A 27,513-nucleotide genomic window follows, 5' to 3' on the forward strand; every position below is an offset into this window, starting at 1 on the left:
TAATAACTTTATTCTTGCTTATTTGTAAAATTGTAAATCTCAGTCTGATTGCCGCCCATTTAAAAGTATTCAGAAAATCTCATTAAACTTTAAAAGTGTAATCATCAAAATAGTAAAAAGCTCCTCCTTAGTTGCTTTACTGAGTAGATGGCTTTGCCATATCAGTAGTCAGACTAAAACATTGGGTGTCTAAATTGCAGCAACCAGCATACTTAATTTGCCATTAGATCATTGTTAATACTTAGCTCAAAAACTTTGCATAATGTCAAGTGACAAAGCGTAAAGCAAACAGAAAATTAAGAAAATATTTCCATAAACAATAGAATTTAAACAGTTCCTTGCTATTAGTTCTAAAAAGCACAACTCTTATGATTTGAATACTGACCCCCATCTGGATTGCTCAGAAGAAAAAGTAATTACATATCCAGAAAATAATTTTAAATTTGATTAAAGCAGATGTATGGGAGTTTAGTTACACTTTAAAATTGGATTTCAGGGATCCAGAGAATAAATCTAACATTAGATTAATTATGGAGGATTTAAGTTGAATGTTTGAATATATCATGCTTGGTTCCACAACCATCCTTTATACAGGATGACACAGAAAATGCAAGAAAAAAAATCAGCAAGTCAGGCAACATTTCAAAGCCAGGTTTCCCACGAGTGCTCCAGTTTCCTCATGTTCCAAGCGCTAGTTGGTTAATTGGCCACTGTAAATTATCCCTAGTATGTAGTGAGTACTTGAATTTGGTGAGAGTTGGATAGAATATGGGAAGAAATCAAAAAGTGGGATTAATATAGGATTAGTGTAAATGGGTGGTTGATGATCGATTACTAGTTAAACGCCCTGTTTTCATGCAAGACAATTGTATGATTCTAATTTCAATCTAGACTTATAATAGACTCATGCAGCTTAGGAACAGGCCCTTCGGCCCAACCTGCCCACACCAACCAACATATCCCATCTACACTAGTCCTACCTGCATGTGTTTGGCCCATATCCCTCTAAACCTGTGCTATCCATGCATCTGTCTAAATATTTCTTAACAATTGCAATAGTACCTGCCTTAACTACCTCGTTCCATACACCCACCATCCTTTGTGTGAAAAGGTTACCCCTCGGGTTGCTATTAAATCTTTCAGCCCTCACCTTAAACCTGTGTCCTCTGGTTCTCGATTCCCCTACTCTGGGCAAGAGACTGTGCATCTACCCGATCTATTCCTCTCATGACTTTGCACACTGATTTTATTTTATTTATAAAATGAATCTTTTTGTTTCTGATTTCAGTTAGCAAACCAAACATTTACTTTTGCTTAAACCACAGGTACGTGTCTTGTGCAATAGCGTGCCCGTATGAAGGAACCATTCCACCAGCCAAGGTTGCAGAGGTAAGCTGTGCAATCAGTGTGAGACTGGTGATGGTGTTCGTGTAATCTTCACTCTGATAAATTAAAATTACAGAGATGGAAACAATTTGGGGGCAAAAAATAAAAGCATTTGTCCTTTTCATTGGAAGAACTTTGTTTTAGTTTGCCGGCTGTTAATGATGTCTGCCGTGAGAATTCAAAGGATGTTTAAAATTGTTCCAGTTAATTTGTGCATTGACATGTGTGTAATGAGGTATTCAGAAGGGCCAATTGTTGTTTAAGTGTAACAATGTGGTGTCCAATAACTGCATTTTTCTTCTCCAATGACCTCAGAGTGTTACAGCTTTCCTTTCAATCAGCATAGAGTCACAGAGAAAGATGGTCCAGAAACAGATCTGTTGGTCCCCTGAATCCACATCGACAATCAGCCACTCATTTTTACCAGAATTCTCCTCTAACCAATTTAATACTCCTCACATTATGAATAATATCCTCCAGATTCTACCCCTCGCCTACAAACTAGGGATGATTTACAGCAGCCAATTAACCTGTCAATGAGCACGTCTTTTGGGATGTGGGAGGAAGCCAGAACATCTCAGAGGAAATCCATGCGGACACTGGGAGAATGTGCAAACTCCACACAGACTGCATTGGAGATCAGGGATTTGCCCTGGGTCTCTGGAACAGTGAGGCAGCTGCTCTAACCTCTGCACCACTATGCCACACATTACAGTCTCTTGTGATTGTCTGGATCAAGGGCACCCAAATGTCACCATTTAATTCAATACTTGATGGCTTTCATAGAGGTATACAGCATGGAAACAGGCCCTTTGGCCCAACTTGCCCACACCGGCCAACATGTCCCAGCTACACTAGTCCCACCTGCCTGCGCTTGGTCCATATCCCTCCAAACCTGTCCTATCCATGTACCTGTCTAACTGTTTCTTAAACGTTGCGATAGTCCCTGCCTCAATCACCTCCTCTGTGAGGTCATTCCATACACCCACCATCCTTTGTGTGTAAAATTAACCCCTCAAATTCCTATTAAATCTTTTCCCCTTCACCTTAAACCTATGTCCTCTGGTCCACGATTCATCGACTGTGGGCAAGAGACTCTGTGCATCTGCCCGATCTTTTCCTCTCTGATTTTATACAGCTCTAGTCACTTTTCTTGGATCTTTTTTTAAATTTTGGTACGCGGAGTGAAATATGATGTCCTAACTCATTCCTATGTTTTTGTAGGTGGCACAAAGAATGTACAACATGGGTTGCTATGAAATCTCACTGGGAGACACAACAGGAGTTGGGACTCCGGGGGACATGAAGGAAATGCTTCAAGCAGTGCTGAAGGAAATTCCCAAAAATGCACTGGCAGTTCATTGCCATGACACATATGGGCAAGCTCTGGCCAATGTCTACGTAGCTCTCCAGGTAGGTCCAAGTTTAGCTGAATAGGCAGGTAGGCTAAACCAGGGCAGTGAGAGGTTGACCAGGGAGATGCGGAGGGAATGGTCTCTGCGGAAAGCAGAAAAGGGTGGAAATGGGAAGGTTGCCCTTGTTTTCCCTCTCTCTCCATCCCCTCCCCCTTCCCAGTTCTACCACCAGTCTCACTGTCTCCGACTACATTCTATCTCTGTCCGGCCCACTCCCCTGATATCTGTCTGAAGAAGGGTCTCGACCCGAAACGTCACCCATTCCTTCTCTCCAGAGATGCTGCCGGCCCCGCTGAGTTACTCCAGCATTTTGTCTACCTTCGATTTATACCAGGGCAGGACTTGCACAGTAAACGGCAAGGCCCTGAACTGCATTGTACAACAGAGATCTAGGGGTACAAATGTACATGAAGTGGCAGCACGGGTGGCATGCCTTCATGAAACAGGTCACTGATTTGCAATGTCATGTAACTGCTGCACAAGGCGTTGGTAAGACCACTTGTTGAGTACTGTGTACAGTTCTGGTCACCGAGCTTGCCAGAAAGCACCATTAAATTGGAAAGAGCGCAGTAAAAATTAACAAGATAGTTACTGGGACTGGAGGGCACAGTGTCTTTCCCAGGGAGTCTAAGACTGGAGGGCATAGATTTTGGGCTAAAAGGAAGAATTACTAAAAGGAACCTATGGGACAGGTTTTTCATGGTGGTGGATATATGGAATGGACTGCCAGAGGAAGTGGTAAAGGCAGGTGCATTTACAACATTTAAAATACAATAGACAATAGACAATAGGTGCAGGAGGAGGCCATTCCGCCCTTCGAGCCAGCACCGCCATTTAATGTGACCATGGCTGATCATTCTCGATCAGTACCCCGTCCCTGCCTTCTCCCCATACCCCCTGACTCCACTATCCTTAAGAGCTCTATCTAGCTCTCTCTTGAATGCATTCAGAAAATTGGCCTCCACTGCCTTCTGAGGCAGAGAATTCCACAGATTCACAACTCTCTGACTGAAAAAGTTTTTCCTCACCTCAGTTCTAAATGGCCTACCCCTTATTCTTAAACTGTGGCCCCTTGTTCTGGACTCCCCCAACATTGGGAACATGTTTCCTGCCTCTAACGTGTCCAACCCCTTAATAATCTTATACGTTTCAATAAGATCTCCTCTCATCCTTCTAAATTCCAGTGTATACAAGCCTAGTCGCTCCAGTCTTTCAACATATGACAGTCCCGCCATACATTTTACCAGGTGTATGGAGAGGACCGGATCAGAGGGATGGGGATTAAATGGAAGCAGATGGGACTAGCTCAGGTAGGCACCTTGGTTAGCATTTACAAATTGGGCTGAAGAGCCTGTTTTCATGCGGTATAACTATAACTCTAGGGCAATATAGTGTATAGTGACGATGTTGCATGCTGTTTGCAATGCTTAGCACCTATAGTTTTTATTAGTTTTAGTTTTAGAGATACAGTGCGGAACTAGGCCCTTTGCCCCATCGAATCCGGGCTGACCAGCGATCCCTGCACACTAACGCTATCCTACATACTAGGGACAATTTACAATTATACCAAGCCAATTAATCTACAAACCTGTGGGTCTTTGGAAGACGGAGGAAACCGGAGCACCCAGAGAAAACCCTCGCAGGTCACGGCGAGAATGTATGAATTCTGAACAGACAGCACCCATAGTCAGGATCGAACCCTGGTTTTGGTGCTGTAAGGCAGCAACTCTACCACTGCTCCACAGTGTCACCCTGCAGATAGCTAATGCCCATCAGTGTTGTCAGACTGCAATTTGTCACTCAATTCAAGCAGCTTGTCCTGGTATAAATCAAGGAAAGATGGAGCGAGTGGATATCAGTTTTCTCAGTACAGATCTGGAACTTTGGTATAGGAAGTGAAGAAGTGTTTGTCCTCAGGGCAGGAGACCTTCCACAGCCCCACCCCACCCCCATTTCTGCAGGGGGGTAGGGGGCAGGGGGATGGGAAGACAAAGGATGTCAGTGCCAGGGGTATTGGAACAACTTTGTTGTTGGAATAGTACTCATCAGTGTAACCAGAGTTCCTGAGGTCTGCGTAGTTCCACCAGTTGCTGCCTCATTTATTCAAAAACTACCATCATCATTATCCTGCAAACTTCCCATCACACTCCATGAAATCTCCCCACCTCACACACTTATTATTACACTTACACTTATTATCTCACCCTTATTATTACACCTTGCCATCACAACAGAAGGTTGTTCAACTGCAAATGAAGCAGAAAGCTTGGAGTTCTGAAGAAGGGTCTCGACCCGAAACATCACCTGTTCCTTCTCTCCAGAGATGCTGCCTGTCCCGCTGAGTTACTCCAGCATTTTGTGTCTATCTTCGGTGTAAACCAGCATCTGCAGTTGCTTCCTGCACGGAAAGCTTGATATTCCTTTTGTTCCATCGGTGTGACTCTTCCTCTCAACGTGTACATGAAAGATCTATGTTAAAGGAGTGGGGACGACTTCATCTGCAAAGAGCAGCCCTGGTAATCCCCCCCCCCCCCCCCCCTCCCATATCTCCCTAAGAGTGAAACAGTACTTTTCAGGGTAGTCATCATAAGTGAACGGAGTGGACAAAGCTTCATCTACTCGGTGCATGTGAACGTGTTCAAGTTCAGGGTAAGATAGACGCTCAAGGGCTTGCGCTTCGTTCATCTGTCAAATGTTGAACTGCGTAATGGGTTAGTGCCAGACGGACGGGAGGAAAGGGATCTGTTCATTATCTGACACAAAGCCACGATAACAGGATACCAGAGAAAGGGATTTTGCTTGAACTGAACGCCACCCGAGCCCTCTGGGCAGATTGACAATGTTTTGTGGTGCAGCGGTATAAATGACAGCGAGAGAGCTCCACTGTTCAATGTACTGATGGCTGCGATGTAGCGATGTAGCGATGTAGCGATGTAGCGACGTCGCTCTCCCCTCTTCCGCACCCATCTCTAGCAACCTGTCCCTCCGGCACCTGGTATTGTCTGACAGTGGGAGCTAGATGCACAAAGGTGCCAGTCAGTCAATAACCCCCCCCAGCCCTCCCCTTGCAATGCCGCTTCTGTAGACTGTTGCAGGACGCGGTAACTTCATTAGTTATACCGCAATAATAGAACAAAAATATTACATTACGCCGCACAAAGTGAACGGAATAATCATAACCCCTGACGTTGTTCCTGCTTCATTCTCCAATGGTGTGAATGTCATTACTGCTCTGAACAGTCTCAGAAAAAAACCCCTCTATCAATTGAATGAGGAAGGACTGGGGGCTAAATACCAATGTAAAAATAAAACTCCAATCCTCACTCCCACAGCAGAAGTTTGAAAGCAAAATGATAATTTCTGCACATCCGGACGAATTAACTCCCTAATTGTTCTCAAGAGATGGTGTCATTGGCAAGGCAGCGTCTAAGTGCCCTGGAGCTGTGTGGCTTGCTGGACTATTTTGGCAGACAATTACCAGTCAGCCACACAAGCTTGGATTCACTTGTAGGGGGGAGCGTGGGAGGTCAGGAAGATTTACTTCTCAAAAAGACACAAATTAACCATAATTTAAAATCGCCATCTGGCAGTTTCCTGAGCTCTATTGTCATGCCAATGTTTTTTAAAATAATTCTCCAATTATTTAATTGGCTGGTGTTAAATACCCCAGAGCGGGATTTGAACTCGTCACCTGATGATTTGGCCCAGATCGCGTGGGTATCAGTCTTGCAATGTAACCCTTATGTAACCTTGGTAGCACTATCAAAGGGTAGCAGGACCGCAGAGCTACGGGAAAGATTTAATGTGTAGGAAGGAACTGCAGATGCTGGTTTACACCAAAGATAGACATGGAATGCTGGAGTAACCCAGCGGGTCAGGCAGCATCCCTGGAGAAAAGGTGATGTTTCGGGTTGAGACCCTTCTTCATGCTGAGAGTCAGGGAAGAGGTCAGGGAAGAGAATGTGGAAGGGTAAGGTGGGAAAATGACAGATTTAATTCATTGCTCGGGTTTTAGCTCATGTTGGGACTGATATTGGGTGGAGGGAGGAGGAGGAGGGTGGTTGGGGAAGTGTTAGCAGGCGTGGGGCATGGTGGGGAAGGGTTGTGTGGTGGTGGTAAGGGGTGGTGGGGAAGGGTTGTACAGTAGTGGTGGGGGAGTGGGGGATGGGGAAGGTTTGTGTGGTGGTAGTGGTGGGCAATGGGGGATGGGGAAGGTTTGTGTGGTGGTAGTGGTGGGCAATGGGGGATGGGGAAGGTTTGTGTGGTGGTAGTGGTGGGCAATGGGGGATGGGGAAGGTTTGTGTGGTGGTAGTGGTGGGCAATGGGGAATGGGGAAGGTTTGTGTGGTGGTAGTGGTGGGCAATGGGGGATGGGGAAGGTTTGTGTAGTGGTGGGAGGGTGATGGTGGAGGAATGATGGTGTGGCTGTGGCTCATTGGTAACTGAACAAACCTGCATCACATTATTGGCCTAATACTACAGAGTATGCAGTTACTGCTGGCATTGGGGATTATCAGAACCTATCTTTTAACGAGTTTTTGTTTAGGAGAATATAAATAATAAAATGCCATTTTCTCAGATGTACTGAAGATTCTCAATATTTGACAATTTCAATATGTTCTTTTGAGAGGAATACCTAGAAAACCAAAAGGATGGCTGGTGCAGCTGGCAGATCCGCTGATCACAGCGCCAGAGACCCAGGTTCAATCCTGACCTTGGGTACAGTCTGTGTGGAATAATAAAAAATAGATGATATGATTTTATTATCTCCTGTTAATAATAAGATCATATAATCTACAAGACATTTAAAGCTACTGTGGTCCTTGCTGTAAGATGGGTGATGCAAAATGAAATGCAGCTAAATAATCCTGTACGAAAGAGCTTGCATTATGGAATGTTTTGAAATGGAAAATAACCATTTGCTGATTTATTAACCAATTTTTTTAGCACGATGTCTATGCTTCTTCCAATGGCCACAGTGTAGAGATGGTTGTTTAGTTTTTCATTCTACCTGTAAAGTCTGTAAACCTTACGATGCCCACAATCTGATTTGGGAATATGAGTGCGGGTTTTGGCATCAAAAAGTTCTGACGAAGTTAGAACAGCAGCTGCTTTCATCATTAAAAGCTTTTCAAAGCATGTCATGGTGATGGTGAAGGTTGTAATTAGCTTACGTTACATCTTTCCATAAATGCCTCCTGAGATACGCTCTGTACCCCAGAGTCTCCCTTGTCCCTCTGCCAATCTCAGAAATCTAACATATCCGATCTACCATCGTTTCCCGAAATGTCTGATTGTTTTTATCAGGAAGTTTTTATTACGAAGATTTGTCTGAAATCTATAATCAAGATAAGTGGGCTTCCACCTGAAAGGTTAGCCCAGGTTTCTCTTCCCACAGATGCTGCCTGATCTGCTGAGTATTCCCGTCATTTTCTATAGTTTTATTTCAGGCTTCAGGCATTTGCAGTTTTTATTTGTAATTTTTGATTTTCCTCCATGCATGAAGTCAGGCACACGACTGACTTGCCATCTGATGATCTCAGATGGGTCTCTAGGATCAGTGCTTGGGGAGATTGCCTTCTCTGTCCAACAGGGGGGAAGGGTGAAGGGGAGGCATAAGATGAGGTAGACAGTTTTCCCAGGATGGGAAAATCAAATACTAAAAAGCATTGCTTTAAGGTGGTAGGGGCAAAGTTTAAAGGAGATGTGGGGGGCAAGTTTTTTTATCTAGAGGGTGGTGAGTATCTGAAACATGCTGCCGGAGAGTGGTGGTTGAAGCAGATATAACAGTGGCATCTAAGAGACTTTTGGATAGGCACATGGTTATACAGGGAATGGAAGGATATGGATTATGTGCAGGCAGAAAAAGAATTGGTCTTGGCAACTTGTTTGGGACAGACCTTGTGGGTCATAGGGCCTGTTCTTATGATAAGGTCATAAGTGATAGAAGCAGAATTCGGCCATTCAGCCCATCAAGTCCACTCTGCCAATCAATCATGGCTGATCTATATCTCCCTCCAAACACCATTCCCCTTGTCCCTTTACCGCCCCCCTTGACTCCATCCAAGGACCCCGACAGTCTTTCCAGGTGAGGTTAACTTGCACGTCCTCCAACCTCATCTACTGCATTCACTGTTCCAGGTGTCAACTTCTGTACATCGGTGAGACCAAGCGCAGGCTCGGAGATTGTTTCGCTGAACACCTCCGCTCAGTCCGCCTTAACCTACCTGATCTCCCGGTTGCTCAGCACTTTAACTCTCCCTCCCATTCCCAATCTGACCTTTCTGTCCTGGGCCTCTTCCATTGTCAGAGTGAGGCGCTGCGCAAATTGGAGGAACAGCACCTCATATTTCGCTTGGGTAGCTTACACCCCAACAGTATGAACACTGACTTCTCTAACTTCAAATAGCCCCTGCTTTCCCTCTCTCTCTCCATCCTCTCCCCTTCACAGTTCTCCCACCAGTCTTACTGTCTCCGACTACATTCTATCTCTGTCCAACACATTCTCCTGACATCAGTCTGAAGAAGGGTCTCGACCCAAAACGTCACCCATTCCTTCTCTCCAGAGATGCTGCCCGTCCCGCTGAGTTACTCCCGCATTTTGTGTCGACCTTGGGCCTATTACCTGCCAGGCTTTGTTCTGCCCATCCTCTCTTCCAGCTTTATTCCCCTTCCCTCCCACAGTTAGTCTGAAGAACAGTCCCAACGTGAAACATCACCTATCTATGTTCTCCAGAGATGCTGCCTGTCCCACTGAGTTACTCCAGCAATTTGTGTCTTGTCTTGTAAACCAGCATCTGCAGCTCCTTGTTTCTACAATTGACTGTTGAACTGCAAAATCCCCTCAAGGTATGCCTACTTTAAAAAAGTAATCCTTCTTCAGAACCCTGCCCTCAAACAGTTCCTTGTTTCTACTATGGTGATGTTAGATTTTCCAGACTATTGAATGTGCTTTAAAACTCCGAACACACTTCTAATTAGCAGTCTGAAGAAGGGTTCTGACCTGAAACGTCACCTATTTATTTTCTCCAGAGTTGCTACCTGACCCGCCGAGTTGCTGTAGCACTTTGTGTTTATCTTCGGTATAAACCAGCATCTGCTGCTCCTTCCTACACACTTCTAATTCACTTTATTGAATGTTAAACAGCAATATAATAGATTTTCCAGTGAGGCTGGTAGGTTTAAAGGGATTGTGCGATCTGGGGCCCCAGTGAGTTGAAAGGGAACACAGGAAACGTCACCTGGTGGGCCGGATGCTGAAACATTGGGATTTCCGAATAGTCGGAGTTACATTCAAATAAGGAGTCGGCACTACCAATGAACAGAATGTAGATCTGTGACGACTGTACTTAGGTGGACTATTTAATTAAAGAGCAAGTCTGTAAAATCATATTTAAAGGCAGTAAGATTATATTGCCTGTGTGGGGTGCTATTTTGGAATATGTTGAAGTGAATGATGTGGAAAATGAACTGTACCACCCATACACAGCGAGTTAAGCAGAATCACAACTGTTCATCATTAACTGCAAGGCACAATTATAGCAATCCAGTGTGGAAAATATAATATAGTGTATGTATTTATATGAAAAGATTCAGCATAATGGTGCCTGCCGTTTGAGTTGAAGAATAACACGAACTATAAATCAGCCTAAGTTTTGAGCAGCCACTTGGCAATTAAGGTACTTACTATGGTAGCTATTTAAAATGTTATATTTTATTTTATTAATCCAACCGCAATGTCCACTGAAGTTCATTCATTTCACTTTGGAATTTGTGGAAAAATAAATAATAGTAAGAATGGAGTCATTGAAACTAGTTTGGAGAACCATCCACTGAATTGGCCAACCGCTGTCAATTAGCGTTTGAACCTTGCAGTGGTGGGTTGAGTTTCCACTACACAAATTATGCCTCGTACAATATCCTATGCTGATGTTAGTGAAAGCAGGGAGCGGAAGCACGGAGCACAAACCAGACCCGGCGCTTTTTTGTTGCCAGTGCAAACAACAGTTAAAAGCCCAGAGTGAGAGGAATCACGAGATACAGCCCATAGGTCTACAGTTCAACTAAGTCAGCAGTTTTGACCATTGCTGGCAAAAATGAGCTGTAGAGCGAGGATATCCAGCAATGACTGGCCTGTATACTTTAACACTGGTGGTTGATAAAACAAACATAAAGACGAGGTCATGTGAAGGGGACTGCCTTCATTTCATTTCACTCTGGAATCTGTGACATCTGGCCAAGTAAAAGAACTTGGAAAACATCTCCAGCAGTCTCGTGGCAATAAACTGGACATGTGGTAAACATAGTGATGGGTAGCTTGTTTAATCTTTGAAAATCCCAGGGAAAGATATCCGCTTGGGTTGATAATGTTTACTGTGAAAATTTACATCTCAATGTAAATAATCCACTGAGGAAGATATAAATTAATTATTTACATTTATTTTTAGCATGGTTTGCAATTGGACAATAAGTTCACTGCCATTTTAATCCTGCTGCTTTGTAGACTGGGTTCCGCTTTTACGACAGGTATGTATTTTATAACTGGGTTCTTAGCAGTTCCTCAATTACTGATTGCCGTGCCTGTTGAGAAATAAGATGATTATTTATAAAAATAATAAAAATAATAAAAATAATAAAAATAATAAAAATAAAGGCATCTTCTCTGGCAATCAGGTAGTAAATATAATATTACTAAAAGCAGTTAGAGTATTTTGCCCTAGTCTGACATGTTTGTAAGCATGTGGAAAGTTGCACTATATGAAACATACTGCCCAGGGAAGAAATACTCTAACTGCTTTTAATATTATTGCACTTACTACATGTTTGCTGGTGATAAATGCCTTCATTTAAAAATTTACAAAAATAATATTGGGATTATGATATAAGAGCCTTAGTTTATTTAAACAAATAGCAAAGCACTGAGGAAAAAAATAAAGAGGCCTGGATATCCTTAGAACTACCTCCACGAATAATTTCTGCCATGTTTATTATTCAAATCGTGGAATAAGACCTGGGGTTAAAAAAAAAGGAAGCTTATTAGAACATTTTGCATGATGAGCATTAGAAGTGAGTAAATGACTGTTTAAAGTTTGCTGGCCAGTTTTGCCTGCCCAAAGGCAGTCACGATCAAACATTTCAGAAAAATGCAGAAGCTGAAAATTTAAAATAATAGCTGAAAATGCTGGACATATTTGGCAGATCAGGCCAGATCTGTGGCAGGAGAAACAGAGCTAACATTTCCTGTGGAAGACCCTTTGTCAGAACCTGGAAGGAGATAAAAGAAACTTGTTAAGCTGTAGAGAGGGAGATATGTCTCTAAGAGGATACAAACATAGTGACGGTGGGGATGAGTCGTGGACAAGGTCTTCTGGTCAACGAGTCAACAGGAGCAGTTAGAGAGTCAGAATATGCAGGAGTTGCAAAATGCAGATCAGGAGCACAGAAAACAAGTTACCTGAAGCTGCAGGATTCAGCACTAAGTTTAGAAGGCTGTAACATGCTCAGACAGAGGATGAGGTTGTTCTTCAAGCTTGGGTCGGGTCTTATTGCAACAGTGCTGGAGACTACAGACGGTTAGGTTAGCGTGGGATGGGGTGGAGTCTCAAATAGCAGTCTTGTGCACATGTACCACCTAATGATTGGTATCTACATCATTTCCGTTTTTCCATTAAGCATGTCCATACCAAGAAAATAATTTTTCGGGTGCGATTTTTGTAGTTCTTGTCAGTTTACTCGTATACATTATTTTTGGTTTGGATCATGCATTTCCATTGCTTGTCAATTGAAGTTGTGCACATTGATGAAATCACTCGTGATGGCTAAAATTGGGAACAAAGTGTGAGCTGGTTAAAAGAATAGACTTTTTTGTCAGCTTTTATTGCATCGCAATGTTTTTAAGTGCTTTACAACTAATGAAGAACTTTTTAAAGGAGCTGTGGCTGCAATCAGAACTGCTAATTTTCTTCAGTGAAATAAACCACAAATTATAGCATTTTGACCAACTAATGTAACTTTAATGGGAATTGCAATGAATGAATTTCAGGTGCAAAAAAAACACAATTTGCTGGAGTAACTCTACGAGTCAGTCAGTATCTCTAGAGAACATGGATAGGCGATGTTTCAGGCTAGGACCCTTTTTCAGAGTCTGAAGAAGTACCCTGACCCGTAATGTCATCTATCCATGTTCTCCAAGATACTGCCTGAACCATTGGGTTACAAAGAAGAGTCCCGGCCTGAAACATCACCTATCCATGTCCTCCAGAGATTTGTGCATTTTGCTCAAGTTCTAGCATTAGTTCTTTGTGTCTAATGAAATTGTGGAGGTTGGAGATGACCAACAGAAGGGATGGATGGGTTATCAAACAAAAACTGGGGATGTTGGGAATTATCCAAGATTCTCAGCAAGTCAGGCAGTATCTGTGGAGGGAGAAATGGAGTGAACATTTCAGGTCCAGGATGGAACAGGGTATCAGGGTACATGAAACAAAGATAGGAGAAGGAAGCCAAAGAAGCATGATGATATTGAATGGGAATGCAGGCTTGGGGAGCTGAATGGTCTGATCCTATTCCTGCAGGAGCTGCTGTTTGCACCTCCAGTTTCTGGTAGCAGCACCTCCCCTTCTACTTTGGGACTGGATACAGACGTGGGAAAGGAGTGGCGATGGAATGGGGTGCAGTGGGAGCTGCCTTTAGACTTTTGAGATATCGCACGGAAACAGGCCCTTCAGCCCACCGCTTCCGGGTCAACCAGCAATCACCCCGTACACTAACCTACACACACTAGGGACAATCTTACAATTTACCGGCCAATTAACCTACAGACCTGCATGTCTTTGAAATGCAGGAGGAAATCGGAGCACTCGGAGAAAACTCGCGTGGTCACAGGGAGAAACTCCGTACAGACAGCACCTGTAGTCGGGATCGAACCCAGGTCTCTGTCACAGTATGGCAGGAATTCTACCATTGCGCCACTGTGCTAATGATGTAGGACAATGTGAACATTGCATGCGTGCTTGGGTTGGCTATGCTTTGGTTGGGCAAGAGGCTTCATCTTCACATGGGAACTTACAATGCAACATGACCTGCCCTTACTGCTGCTATGTGTTGGGGTGACCATGTCATCACAATGCATGGACTGCTATATACCTCATAAGTTCATAAATGATAGGAGCAGAATTAGGGCCTTCGGCCCATCAAGTCTACTCTGCCATGCAATCATGCCTGACCTATCGAAAAGATCTTATCGAAACGTATAAGATTATTAGATCTTATCGAAACGTATAAGATTGTTAAGGGGTTGGACACGTTAGAGGCAGGAAACATGTTCCCAATGTTGGGGGAGTCCAGAACAAGGGGCCACAGTTTAAGAATAAGGGGTAGGCCATTTAGAACTGAGATGAGGAAAAACTTTTTCAGTCAGAGTTGTGAATCTGTGGAATTCTCTGCCTCAGAAGGCAGTGGAGGCCAATTCTCTGAATGCATTCAAGAGAGAGCTAGATAGAGCTCTTAAGGATAGCGGAGTCAGGGGGTATGGGGAGAAGGCAGGAACGGGGTACTGATTGAGAATGATCAGCCATGATCACATTGAATGGCGGTGCTAGCTCGAAGGGCCGAATGGCCTCCTCCTGCACCTATTGTCTATTGTCTATCTCTCCCTCCTAATCCAATTCTCCTGTCTTCCCCCCCATAACCCCTGACATCCATGCTAATCAAGAATCTATCTCTGCCTTAAAAATATCCATTGACTTGGCCTCCACAGCCTTCTGTGGCAATGAATTTCACAGATTCACCATCCAATGTCATTAGCAGATCGTTGTCATTTTATTTTCTGCTCTCAGATGATTTTGGAACTGGATTGTTGATGGTTTTCGAATCACAGCATGGAAATAGGCCCTTCCCTCCATCATGTCCACACTAACCATCGATCGCCTGTTATTACACCATTCTGACACTGACCTCATCTTCTTCTCCCCACATTCCTATCATCGCCTTCCAGTTTCTGTCACTCATCTGCACACAAGTTGTGGTGGCCAATTAACACACGACAGAGGGAACACATGCAGTCACCATGAGAAGGTGCAAACTCCACACAGACAATCAACTGGTGGTTAGGGTTGAACCCAGGACACTGGAGCCATGAGGCAGCAGCTCTACTAGCTGCACCATTGTGCCCCACTGAATGACCCTGGGTTGGCCCTGGGTCACTCAGTGGAGGTGCTAATTAAACAACTACCAAGTCCCCCTTAATTTATAACTAACATCACACCAAACCCATCAGCAAGGCACTTTTTCTCTGCTTATGGTATGAATTGTTCGTGGAAATCCCCTGAACAAAATAATCATTCCCCCACTTCATCCAACCATCCTGGCCTGCTGTCAACATCTGGCATCAATCAACATTCATAGAATGCCTGTAGCTTATGACTTCCCTTTCCAAATTTGAGCAAATCCATTAAAAAAAATAAAAGCAAACAATAGCTTCTGAAACCTTTCAGAAGACAAACAGTCAAAAAAAAATTAAAACATGGCAAAACATTAAAACGTGCTTCATAAAATGAAAAAAAACTTTTTGAAAGAGCATTGGGCTGTGTAGAAGGTGTGCCACTGGTAGAGTTGCTGCCTCACAGTTCCAGAGACCTCGGTTTGATTTTGATCTCTGGTGCTGTCTGTGTGGAGTTTGCATGTTTTCCCTGGGAACGCATGGGTTTCCCCTGGTTTCCTCTCATCCCAAAGTAGTGTGGGTTGGTAGGTTAATTGGCTGCGATAAATTGGCCCTGATGTGCAGGTCGGTGAGTGGTAGAATCTGGGGAAGGGGTGTGGGGGTGATGATGAGAATGTGGGGAGATTAAAAATGGGGTTAATGTCAGATTAGTGTAAAGGGGTGGGTTGGTGGTCAGGTGGACTCAGTGGGCTGAAGGGCCTCTCTTGGCTGTGTGTCTCGAAAACTCAACTTAAAGTGGAGTAGATTTATTATTGAAAGATCAGGGCATTGATGGCTATGGGGAACTGGCAGAGGTGAGGAGTCGAGGCCCATAGCAGATCAGCAATGGTCATATTGAATGGCGGAGCAGACTTGAGGAGCAACAAAATGAATACACCACCTTGCAAACTACCCACCTGACCCCTGCAGAGTCACCTCCTCCCATTTGTGGAACAGCCTGTTTTTCCCAATTTCATTAGTCACATCGCTACTAAAAACTGGAGTGGGTGGAGTTTTTTTCTCGAAAGTGAGAGAGGGCCTATTTAGGTTAAGAAGGGAAACGCCATCCTGAATGATGTTGGACATCTTGCTTATGTATCTGGCATCATCCAGGGCAAGCGGTAAGTGTTCCATTACCTTCTTGAACCTGTTCCTTGGAGATGAAGGGAAGGCTTTGGAAAGGCAGTGGCAAAGGTGAAGAATCACTTGACAGAGTTTATCCAGCCTCTGACCACTTGCAGCCACAGTAGTTAGGTGGCTGGATTTGTTAAGTTTTTTGGTCAATGGTGATTTACCCACTCGCTCTCACTCTGTGTGTGTCCATAATGTTACATCATCCCCCACAGATCTTAGACAATAGACAATAGACAATAGGCAATAGGTGCAGGAGTAGGCCATTCAGACCTTCGAGCCAGCACCGCCATTCAATGCGATCATGGCTGATCACTCTCAATCAGTACCCCGTTCCTGCCTTCTCCCCATACCCCCTCACTCCGCTATCCTTAAGAGCTCTATCCAGCTCTCTCTTGAAAGCATCCAACGAACTGGCCTCCACTGCCTTCTGAGGCAGAGAATTCCACACCTTCACCACTCTCTGACTGAAAAAGTTCTTCCTCATCTCCGTTCTAAATGGCCTACCCCTTATTCTTAAACTGTGGCCCCTTGTTCTGGACTCCCCCAACATTGGGAACATGTTTCCTGCCTCTAATGTGTCCAATCCCCTAATTATCTTATATGTTTCAATAAGATCCCCCCTCATCCTTCTAAATTCCAGTGTATACTTGATGCAGAAGAAACATGCAATAGATGCTGGAAGTCAGTAATACAAACAGACGCTGCTGGAAAGGCTCAGCCAAGTAGTTATCCGACTCCTGTTCATATTCAGTGCATTTTAAACCATGTTTTGCTTTTCATAGTGGAGGAAGTTTTAAACATTCTCCCACTTCCTGACATATGCAGGTTTTTAAGGATCATGTCATGATATTTAGCCGCAGCGAAGCTTCAGTAAATATTTCAGTGAATGGATTTATGGTGACTTTTCTTCCATCGTTTAGAAATGTAAAAACAAGGTAATCTTATTTACTACTTTTTAAACTGCGGGCAAATAATTAATGATTTCTCTCTTCTGTAACTGCACACTGATTCAATATTTTAATTTTATCAAGAATAGATACAAAGTGCTGGAGTAACTCAGCGGGTCAGGCAGCATCTCTGGAGAACATAGATTTGGGTCGAGACCTTTCTTCAGACCCTCTTTTTAATTTTATCAGTTGACTATGGGGAATATATTTGTAATCACTTTGGCACGGGATACAGGTCCTGATGCCACAGGGATGCAGTCTTCAGCATGGATATGTAGGAACCAGAGCAGCATTTGTTCCTGATGGGCCAGACTGCTAGGTCTATGAATATGTGATGTACATGTAGTTTTGCTGTAACAATTGTTTCCATGTCAAGGATTGAACACAACGCGATTGATGAATGAGGGAACATTATTTCTAACTTGCAGGTCAGATTAGGAATTGATGGGGAATTGGTGAACTGCTTAAGAGTTTGCTTTGGCAATTAACAAGCAGGGAAAAAAAGCTGCCTTGGAAAAAAAACAATCCAGGGAAAAAACTGTTTCCATGTAACCCTGCAGTAATCAGACACCATTGTTTCTTAAGAATACATTTGCTACTGTAATCACAAGTGGCTATGGAAATTGACAAACAATATTTTTTATTGACACTTGTGCAATTATACTATATGTAAAAATTGTGATATACAGCCTTTCGTATTTTTAGCTTGCAGTAACAAAAATAAACTTGTAGCTATTAAAAATAACTTTATTTGTGGAAATTCCATGGGGCAATAACATTTTTACTGTGAGTCTGGAACTGTCTAGCCCCAAATCCACTTTCCCCATTGACACCATTGTTTCTATAAAGTGATTTTCTGTAACACGAGGCTTCTTAGGAATATCATTAACGCATTATTGCAAAATTACCTATACTATGATCTGCAAGAAGAGTCACTGGTTGACTTAGAAGGTGGGAGTTAATGGGAGAAATAGGTGTGCCCGGAATTCCCAACCCACTCCTTCCAGCCATTTCCCCCACTATCTCCCACCCTTCCATTCACCCTGCTCCTCTTCCCCCCACCTCTGCCCCCCCCCCCTCCATACACATCACCCATCTCCGAATCCTTCATTTTGCTTTTATCCCCCTCTTAGAAAAGAGGTGCGGACGGGACAGGCTTAGTGAGTGGTAGGTGTGATTGTGATTTGGGTGGAGTCAGTGACAAAGGGTAGTGAATTGAAGAAGACAAATGGGTGCCAGATAAGGGGAGAGGACGGGTGAAATGTAAAGCCAGGGGGAGGGATAAAGTGAAATGGGCGTGGGGTGGGATAAAGAGCAGAATAATGGGAGAAATGGGTGTACACTGAGTGGGGAAAGGGGGCCAGAGGAAAGAAAGTGAAGGAAGGGGTATGTTACTTAAAATTGGAAAAGTTAATGTTCGTACTGTTCGGTTGTAAGCTACCCAAGCAGAATATGAGATGCTGTTCCTCTAGTTTGTCTATGGCCTCACTCTGACTATGGATAATGCCCAGGACAGAAAGGAATGGGAAGGGAGGTAAAATTATTAGAAATCAGGAGATCCAGCAGGCATTGGTGGATAAGCGAAACCATTGCCGAGTCTACGCTTGGTCTTCCTGATGTAAAAGAGAGCACAGTGGAGATCACATTGGTAGCACGGAATGCAGTAGATGAAGTGTGAAGGGGTGCATGTGAACCTCTGTCTCACCTGGAAAGGCTGCTGGCATCAATGGATGGAGATGAGGGAGTGGGTGCAGGGCCGGGGTATTGCATCTCCTGTAGTTGCAGGGGAAAGTATCTGGGGAGGGTATAGTTGGAGTAGGAAGGGATGAGTGAACCAATGAGTTGCGGAGGTGCTGGTCTCTGCTAATAGTGGAAAGGGGTGGGGATGGGAAGATGTGAGTGGTGGTGGGATCATGTTGATGGTGGCATAAATGTCCAAGGTTGATGTGTTGGATGTGAAGGGTGGTGATTTGAGAGGTGAGGAACAGTGGCATTTCTATCCTTGTTCCATCAGAGGGGAAGGGGAGTAAGAGCAGAAATGCAGAACATAGAGGAGACTTAGGTGAGTGATCCATCCACAACAGCAGGAGGGAAAATACGTTTACTGACGAAAGAGGACATCTCAGATGTCCTAGAGTGGAAAGCCCCATCTTGGGAACAGACGCGGCGGAGATATTGAAAATAAGGGATGGCGTCCTTGCAAGAGACAGGGTGGGAGGAGGTGTGATCAGGATAACTGTGAGATTGAACCAGGGACTAGGGTTGGAGGAGAATGTTAAGTATAAGAAAACATTGGCAGATGGTGTATTTTCTTTGGAACAGAGGAGGCTGTGAGAATTTATAATTGAGAACTAAGGAGATTAACATTATGAGTGGACTATTCAGCATGGAAAAGACATTGACTGAGGAAAAATTATAAACCCAGACTGAGTCTGAAGAAGGGTCCCAACCCAAAATGGCATCTGTTCATTTCCCTCTGCAGATGTTGCCTGACCCATCGAGCTCCCCCAGCACTTTATGTTTTGCTACAAATAGTCTCAGTGTTTTTTTTGTCGGCTGATGTGAAGACGACAATCTTAAAGACCATCAGCATTGCAAATGTCTTGTTTCTCACCTAACGTAGTAGCATGCCATTTCCCCATGCCGCCAGACTCCATATTTATGTAAATGAGACTGCATCCTGTTGTACGGCACAGTAGTGCAGCAGTAGAGTTGTTGCCTTACAGCGCTTGCAGCGCCAAAGACCCTGGTTCAATCCCGAGGTATGGATGCTGTCTGTACGTGTTTGTACGTTCTCCCCGTGACCGTGTGTTTTTTTTTGAGATCTTCAGTTTCCTCCCACACTCCAAAAACAAAACAGGTTGGTCGATTAATTGGATTGGTATAATTGTAAATTATCCCGAGTGTGTGTAGGATAGTGTTAATGTCGGGGGGATCACTGATCGGCGCGGACTCAGTGGGCCAAAGGGCCTGTTTCCACGCAGTATCTCTAAACTAAAAAAACAAATAACTACTCTTTATCCTTCCTTTGTGCACTGTGGACGGCTTGATTGTATTCATTCATAGTCTTTTCTCTGACTGGACAGCATGCAAATAATAGCTTTTCGCCGTACCTCGGTCCACTTGCCAATAATAAACTAAACTAAACCTCTTTTTTCGTGGACCAAACTTACTAACCGTGAGTGAACGCCCCATTCAGTCATTGCCCAATACGCTACATTCCCTTTCTGCACAGTCCCTCCCACCGCTGTCACTCACAAATCTCCACCAGCACCCTCCCTATCTCCAGGAAAGCTCAGGGTGGAAAATCCATACTAGTTTCTCTCTCAGTTTCAACCCACACTGTACCCTAGTTGCAGCGGCAAAAATGAAACAGCACGAAAAATAAGATCTTGAAAACAACTTGGAGAAAGTGTCAGGTGAATTTCGTCTCAAGAAAGAAGACATGAGTTTCCCCATCAGAAGTGCTGCCTTACATTATATTCAAAATGGATCCTTAAATAGCCAGAATGATTAATACTGCCCTGCAAGTGCATTTGGACAGGTACATGGATATATTTGGCAGTGCAAGGATCCAAAAGGCTCATATGTGCCAAATGTTGGAAAATGGGATAGCATAAATGGGGAATTTTGGTTGGTATGGAAGAGTTGGGTCAAAGGGCCGATTTTCATGCTGTATGGTTGTAACTGATGACTGTAACTGGTTGTGGGAGCCATTCATTGATGGTCACTGTTACTTTTCTGGACATTGATTTCTTTAGTCATTTGAAGGTTTGTTGATGACTTTTGAACATTGCATTTCTTTGCCGAAGAGATACAGAACATTATTTCATGCAATGGGAAAATCGGCTAGAACACATGGGGCATGTTGGACTCGGCAATATCTGACGGCTCTGGGGCAGTACTCACAGGGATGAGGGGGGGGGGCCACTATGAAACGTACTGAATAGTGAAAGGTCTGGTTAGAGTGGATGTGGAGAGGATATTTCCACTAGTGGGAGAGTCGAGGACCAGAGGGCAAAGGAGGTGGTGGTGAGAATAAAAGAACATATCTTTAGAAAGGTGATGAGGAGAAATGTCTTTTGTCGGAGGGTGGTGAATCTATGGAATTCATTGCACAGACAGCTGTGGAGGCGGACATTGAGTATTTTTAAAGCAGAGATTGACAGGTTCTTCAAAGGTTATGGGGAGAAGGCAGGAGAATGCGGTTGAGAGGGATAAATAGATCAGCCATGATTGAATGGCAGAGTAGACTCGATGGGCTAGATGTCCTAATTGTGCTCCTCTGATTTATGCAAAAAATACAGGAAATAAAAATAGAAATGCTATAGACTTGACCTCTCTGGAGGTAGTATTCTATGCCTTACTGCCAATGTTTGTGATGGGTATTGACACAGCAGGATAAAGCAGATTAATGCGTGCCTGGCAAAAAGGTGCCAGAGGACAGGCTTGAAATCCTTGGATCATTGGAGCCAGTTTGGGTTAAGGGGAACCTTTACATGTTGGTCAGTCTGGCACCAATACTTTCATGGAAATATAAATAAATTCCGTGGGGGAAGGGGAGGAGGAGAAGCAGGGTGCACAGTAAGCTGGAAGAAACCTTGGGTGGCACAGTGTTGTAGCGGGTAGAGATACTGCCCCACAGTGCCAGAGACCCGGGTCAATCCTAACCTCGGGTGCTGTCTGTGTGGAGTTGACATGTTCTCCCTGTGGTCGTGTGGGCTTCCTCCAGGTGCCCCAGTTTTTCCTCACACATCCGAAAGACGTGTGGTTATTGTAGGTTAATTGGGCTCTGTAAATTGCTGCTAGTGTGTAAGGAGTGGATGAGAAAGAGAGATAACATTGAACTAGTGTGAACGGGTGAATGGTGGTCAGTGTGGACTCGGTGGGCTGAAGGCATTGTTTTCATGCCGTTTCTCAAATAAACGAAAAAAAATTGTTAAAGAAACACAAAAGGGCATTCGAATAAGTGACGCTCAGAAAATGTAGTTTAAAGATAGAACAACTGGATGGGTTAGGCCCACTCGGACATTCATTTGGCCACAAAGCCTTGTGCAAGATATCGTCTCACCTTTTGATTCTTTTCAGCTGCCATCTAAAATAGTCCGAAGGCAATGAGAGGAAAATCCTGCTTAAAAAAAATCGACGAAGAGTTAATATTGCTTTGGTTGTTTGATTAGGGTACATTTAACATTTGGTACAGAGTTGAGACAATTATGCCTACCTGATCCTCAAGTGTAACTTCTGTGTTAATTTTTTCTTAACGGTTAGTGAGATAGTTTTAACCTGTGAACATTTTAACCAGTGAATTAAATCTCGTAAGGGGGCTGCTTATACAGTATATGAGGCTGGTCTTGGAAGCTTGCAGTTAATTAACACTGCCATCTGCTGTTTTATTTCAGCAGCTGATATCCACCAAGAGAAAATGAAATTTCAAGCCTCCAGTTCATTTAGTTCTCATGCAATGTTTCTCAACTTAAAAGACAGACCAGTAATTCCAGTTTTGGTTCAATCTTTGGGTTTCGTTTTCAATAAAGGGCAAAGCTAACTCCTTTTACTTCACTAATTTTCAGGCTAGCTAAAGAGCAGACATTCAGATATCCATTGCTGCTCTTCACAAGGCATCCGGGACAAAGGACATAGAACATAGAACAGTACAGCACAAGAATAGGCCCTTCGGCCCACAATGTCAATGCAAAACTTGATGGCAAACTAAACTAATCTACTTTACCTGATGAGATTACATATATATGAGGCAACGCGGTGGCGTAGCGGTAGAGTTGCTGAATCTACAGCGCCAGGGACCCGGGTTCGATCCTGACTAAGGGAGCTTGTCTGTACGGAGTTTATACGTTCTCCCCATGACCTGCGTGGGTTTTCGCAGAGATCTTTGGTTTCCTCCCACACTCCAAAGACGTATAGGTTTGTAGGTTAATTGGCTTGGTGTGAATGTATAAATATAAAATTGTCTCGAGTGTGTGTAGGATAGTGTTAGTATGCAGGGATCGCTGGTCGGTGTGGTCTCGGTGGGCTGAAGAGCCTGTTTACATGCTGTATCTCTAAACTAAACTAAACTAAACTACTGTACATGCCCCTCTACTACTCTCTGCATCTAAAGGCAAGGCAAGGCAAGTTTATATAGCACATTTCAGCAACAAGGCAATTCAAAGTGCTTTACATAAAACATTAAAGAGCAGTTAAGAGCAATTAAAAACAGTCATTAAAGAGAATAGAAAATAAAAACAAGCTAAAATAGAATAAGATAGGTATAAAATACAAAATTAAAATAAAAACCTCTTAAACACTACCATTGTATCTGCCTCTGCCACCATCACTGGTTACGTGTTCCAGGCACCCACCACTCGGTCTACAAAAATACCTGCCCAGTACATCTCCTTTAAAATGTGCTCTTCTCATCGTAAAACTATGCCCTCTAGTCTTTGACACTTCCACCCTGGGAAAAGGGTTCTGGCATGCATGTGACCCAGAGTGGAATGGATTATAAGCATTTGAAAGTCGAATGGTGCCGCACCAGAAATTCAGCCAGCCAACAGTGGCTGCAGCTCCTTCTTACACTTTTGACAAGGTTTCCACATGAGGCAATCCGTGGGAAGACTTATTTGAGATATTTTCCCAGAAGATTAGATTGCGTTATTCTGAGGCACACCATCACTGGGTATTTCCAGAATGCCATGTTCTTACACTTCTGCCTCTTCTGCAAGAGTGTCATTTAAAGCGGTTCTTGACCTGGATCAGCCCCGTTGATTTTATTTGAACCTACCCACCGAAATGGTGCAGACGCATGTTCTTTATCCACCTGCATTGTCAAAATGGAGACAATGTAGGAGAGATATGGAGTGCTGTGGAGGCAGTTCTAGAGGCCCAACCAACAGTCATTAGGTAAAACAATATGTTGGCAATAACAATTTCTCTGAAATTTACTCTACCGATATAGTTTACAACATAGGGCACAATATGCTGGAGTAACTCAGGAGGGTGACAACATCTCTGGAGAAAATGGATAGGTGACGTTTTAAGTCAGGTCTGAAGAAGGGTCCCAATTTGAAACATTGGCAGTCTGAAGAAGGGTCCCGACCTGAAACATCAGCTATCCATATCCTCCAGAGATGCTGTCTGACATGCTGAGTTACTCCTGCAATTTGTGTCCTATTTTGTAAACCAGCATCCACTGTTCCTTGTTTCTACATATTTTACTATATGTTTGTACTCTATCCCTTTACACAGATGGGGATCAGTGTGGTGGATTGCTCTGTAGCTGGTCTTGGTGGCTGCCCTTACGCTGAAGGTGCTTCTGGCAATGTCTCCACAGAAGATGTGGTTTACATGCTGACTGGTTTGGGGATTCACACTGTAAGTTGATTCTCAGGTTACTCCTTCATCACTTCTTCTGAGAAGGTTTTAAAAGGGCAATTTTTGTCTTATAAATGCAGCCAGGAGAAATATTTGTAGAAATAAGAAAGGATTGCTGATCCATCACGAGGACAGCTAATTTGCTTGAGCAGAGTCCCAACAGACGAGAAGGATGCAAGAGTTGCAATGGGCAGTAATCACAAACCTGTTCAGAGTTTGGAAGTTGGATGCGATATTGCATTGAAAGATTCGGTATAGAAACAGGCTCTTTAGCCCACTGAGGCTACACTGACTACCAATCACCCCTTTACACTAGTTCTATGTTATCTCACTTTCTCACCACTCTCTACACACGATGGTCAATTTTACAGGGCCAATTAACCAACAAATCCACACGTCTTTGGGATGTGGGAGGAAATAGAGCACACGGGGGAACCCCATGTGGTCACAGTGAGAATGTGCAAACTCCATATAGACAGCACGCAGGGTCAGCATTGAACCTGGGTCTTTGACACTGTAAGGTCTCTAGCCACTGTCCAACTTTGCCTTTTTACACGCCAGTTTGTTGGGAGCTGTTGGACTACTCACATCACTGCATGCAAGGCTTTCTTTGCCATGGAGTGACTGTTTGAATGTCCAGCTGGGATGGGCAAAGGTCCTTTCAGGAGAGATTAATCAGACTGGGCTTTATTTCTCTGGAGTTTGGAAAATGAGAGGAGGTCCCTGTGGAACATCTTTGTGGGGTTGAGAGGGTAGGTGCAGAGGTGATGTTTCTCAGAATAAGGTGTCAGCCATTCAGGATTCCATTCCAGGGATGATGTGCAGGCTTTGGAGATGGTGCAGAGGAGGTTTACCAGAATGATGCCTGGATTAGAGGGTTTCAGCTGGAGAGAGTTGGATTGTTTTCTCTGGAACGTCAGAGGCTGAGGGGGAACTTGATAGAAGTATGTGAAAATTATATGATAGGGTAGCCAGTCTGGATCTTTTTCCCAGGGTGGAAATGTCCGACACTTGAGGGCGTAGCTACAAGGTGAGAGGGGGAAATTTTAATGGATATGTGTGTAGCAAGTTTTTTACACAAAGAGTAGTGGGGGCCTGGAATGCATTGCCAGGGTGGTGGTGGAGGCAGGTAAGATAGTGCCGTTTAAGAGACTTTTAAATAGGCACATGGACATACAAGGAATCGAGAGAAATGGATCATGTACAGGCAGATTAGATTGGCATCATGTTTGGCACAAACATTGTGGGCCAAAGGGCCCGTTCCTGTGCTGTATTGTTCTATGCCAGGGGTGGCCAAACCGCGGCTCACGAGCTACATGCGGCTCTTTGACCTTTAATATGCGGCTCGTGGAAATATGTTGGCTGAGCTCCTTTTTTCATCACAGTTAATATAAAAGGTAAATAAGAAAAAATTTCAAGCTTTATAATTATTTACTGGGTATGAATTGAGACCCCATTGGAATAAAACGTAAGTTTAATGTTCATGGTTAGTAAAAATATTTAAGTTCATGTCTTGCGGCTCTTTTGTTCATGTCTTGCGGCTCTCAAACATCTGAACTTTATCGTATGTGGCTGTTACATTAAGCAAGTTTGGCCACTCCTGTTCTATGCTCTATGTTACGATGGGAAGTGCATGGTGAATATTTGGCATGCTTAACCCAATGTGGTCCAAGGCTCGGTCCTTGTGACAAGAGATCAAAGTTTATTTGATAATAAGGGATCAAAGATTATAGGGTTAGAATGGGAAATGGGAGAAGTAAAAGATCAGCCACATTCTTATTGAATGGCAGAGCAGGTATGAAGGGCTGAATGGACTACTCTTGTTCTTTATTGTTATGTGATAATATAGTAGTTAGTGAGTGTATGCACAATTCCCGCCAAGAGTTTATCCAGTGCTTTATTTGTGAATGGTGCATGTGGACTGATAAATGGATACTGGCACCTTTTTGTCTACAAAAAAAGCACTGTTGTTATCCAGCATATGGGGTAATATACACTGATCAGCCAAAACATTAAAGCCCGATGAGCCAAAACATTATGACCACCTGTTCACTTGCTGCCTAATATATCCCACCCCTTGACAGGTGCCATTGTAACAAGATAACCAATGTTATTCACTTCACCTGTCAGTGGTCATAATGTTTTGGCTGATCAGTGTATCTACACATCACACCGAGCTCTTTCCTTACAAATAATAAGCCTTTGACAAACCTTGATGGGTTTATGCTGAGGCTTTGCAATCACCTAAAAATAAGAAGTTAAATGTCTCAGCTGAGACTACACGATAGCGCAGCGGTAGAGTTGTTTCCTTACAGCGCCAGAGACCCAGGTTCGATCCTGACTACAGGTGCTGTCTGTATGGAGTTTGTACGTTCTCCCTGTGACCACGTGGGTTTTCTCCGAGTGCTCTGGGCAGTCCACACTCCAAAGACGGACAGGTTTGTAGGTTAGTTGGCTTCGGTATACTTGTAAATTGTCCCTAGTGTGTAAGATAGTGATCAAACGGGGGAGATGAGTGCCTTCATTGCTTGGGTGCAATGGTTCAACGTTTGAATTTCTGAACATTAACAGATTAAAATGCAGATGGATACTATTATGTAAGAATTATAATTAGATAAACTTCCATTAAGTAAAATCAAATTTTCCTTAATATATTTTATGTTTTTATTGGAAATGTATAGCATTTGTTGCATCTACATTAAGGACATTAAATTACAGATGATTGTCATAGTTTTTCTCTTGACCATGTGCTTTCCTATATCAGGAAGCACTGTGAGTAATATTGTGATCTCTTTTACAAGCCACTTACTGAATAACTAGCATCAAATGCTAAATTAGGTGCATCACTGAAAAGTTGTACGTGGACCCCGTAACAAAATACTTCACAGATAGTGCTTGCAAAGTTGCCATCAGCATTGTGCTGTGATGAGCTTATGTCTTGCTGTTACTGAGAGACTTCCGGTTTGATTTGGGTTGCTTGAACATGGTTATACATGCTCCTTACCCACTTTGGATTTGCAGGTTGACTTTCCAGTTTCCAGGATCCTCGCTCACCACAAGTC

General features: G+C 43.5%; 1 protein-coding gene across 4 annotated transcripts in view; it reads left to right on the plus strand.

Annotated features, from left to right (window-relative positions):
- hmgcll1 (3-hydroxymethyl-3-methylglutaryl-CoA lyase like 1) overlaps nt 1–27,513 on the plus strand; it is a 65,531-nt gene that overhangs the window by 22,741 nt on the left and 15,277 nt on the right. For 2 of the 4 annotated variants that reach the window (XM_078399173.1, XM_078399174.1), the window contains 3 exons: nt 1,326–1,389; nt 2,611–2,799; nt 24,326–24,451. In XM_078399173.1, the coding sequence (XP_078255299.1) occupies nt 1,326–1,389; nt 2,611–2,799; nt 24,326–24,451 (379 nt within the window). The remainder of the gene's footprint in view (nt 1–1,325; nt 1,390–2,610; nt 2,800–24,325; nt 24,452–27,513) is intronic. The other 2 variants (XM_078399176.1, XM_078399175.1) reach the window with 1 other exon arrangement.

Source organism: Rhinoraja longicauda, chromosome 5, assembly GCF_053455715.1.
Source record: "Rhinoraja longicauda isolate Sanriku21f chromosome 5, sRhiLon1.1, whole genome shotgun sequence".
Classification (NCBI taxonomy): domain Eukaryota; kingdom Metazoa; phylum Chordata; class Chondrichthyes; order Rajiformes; family Arhynchobatidae; genus Rhinoraja; species Rhinoraja longicauda.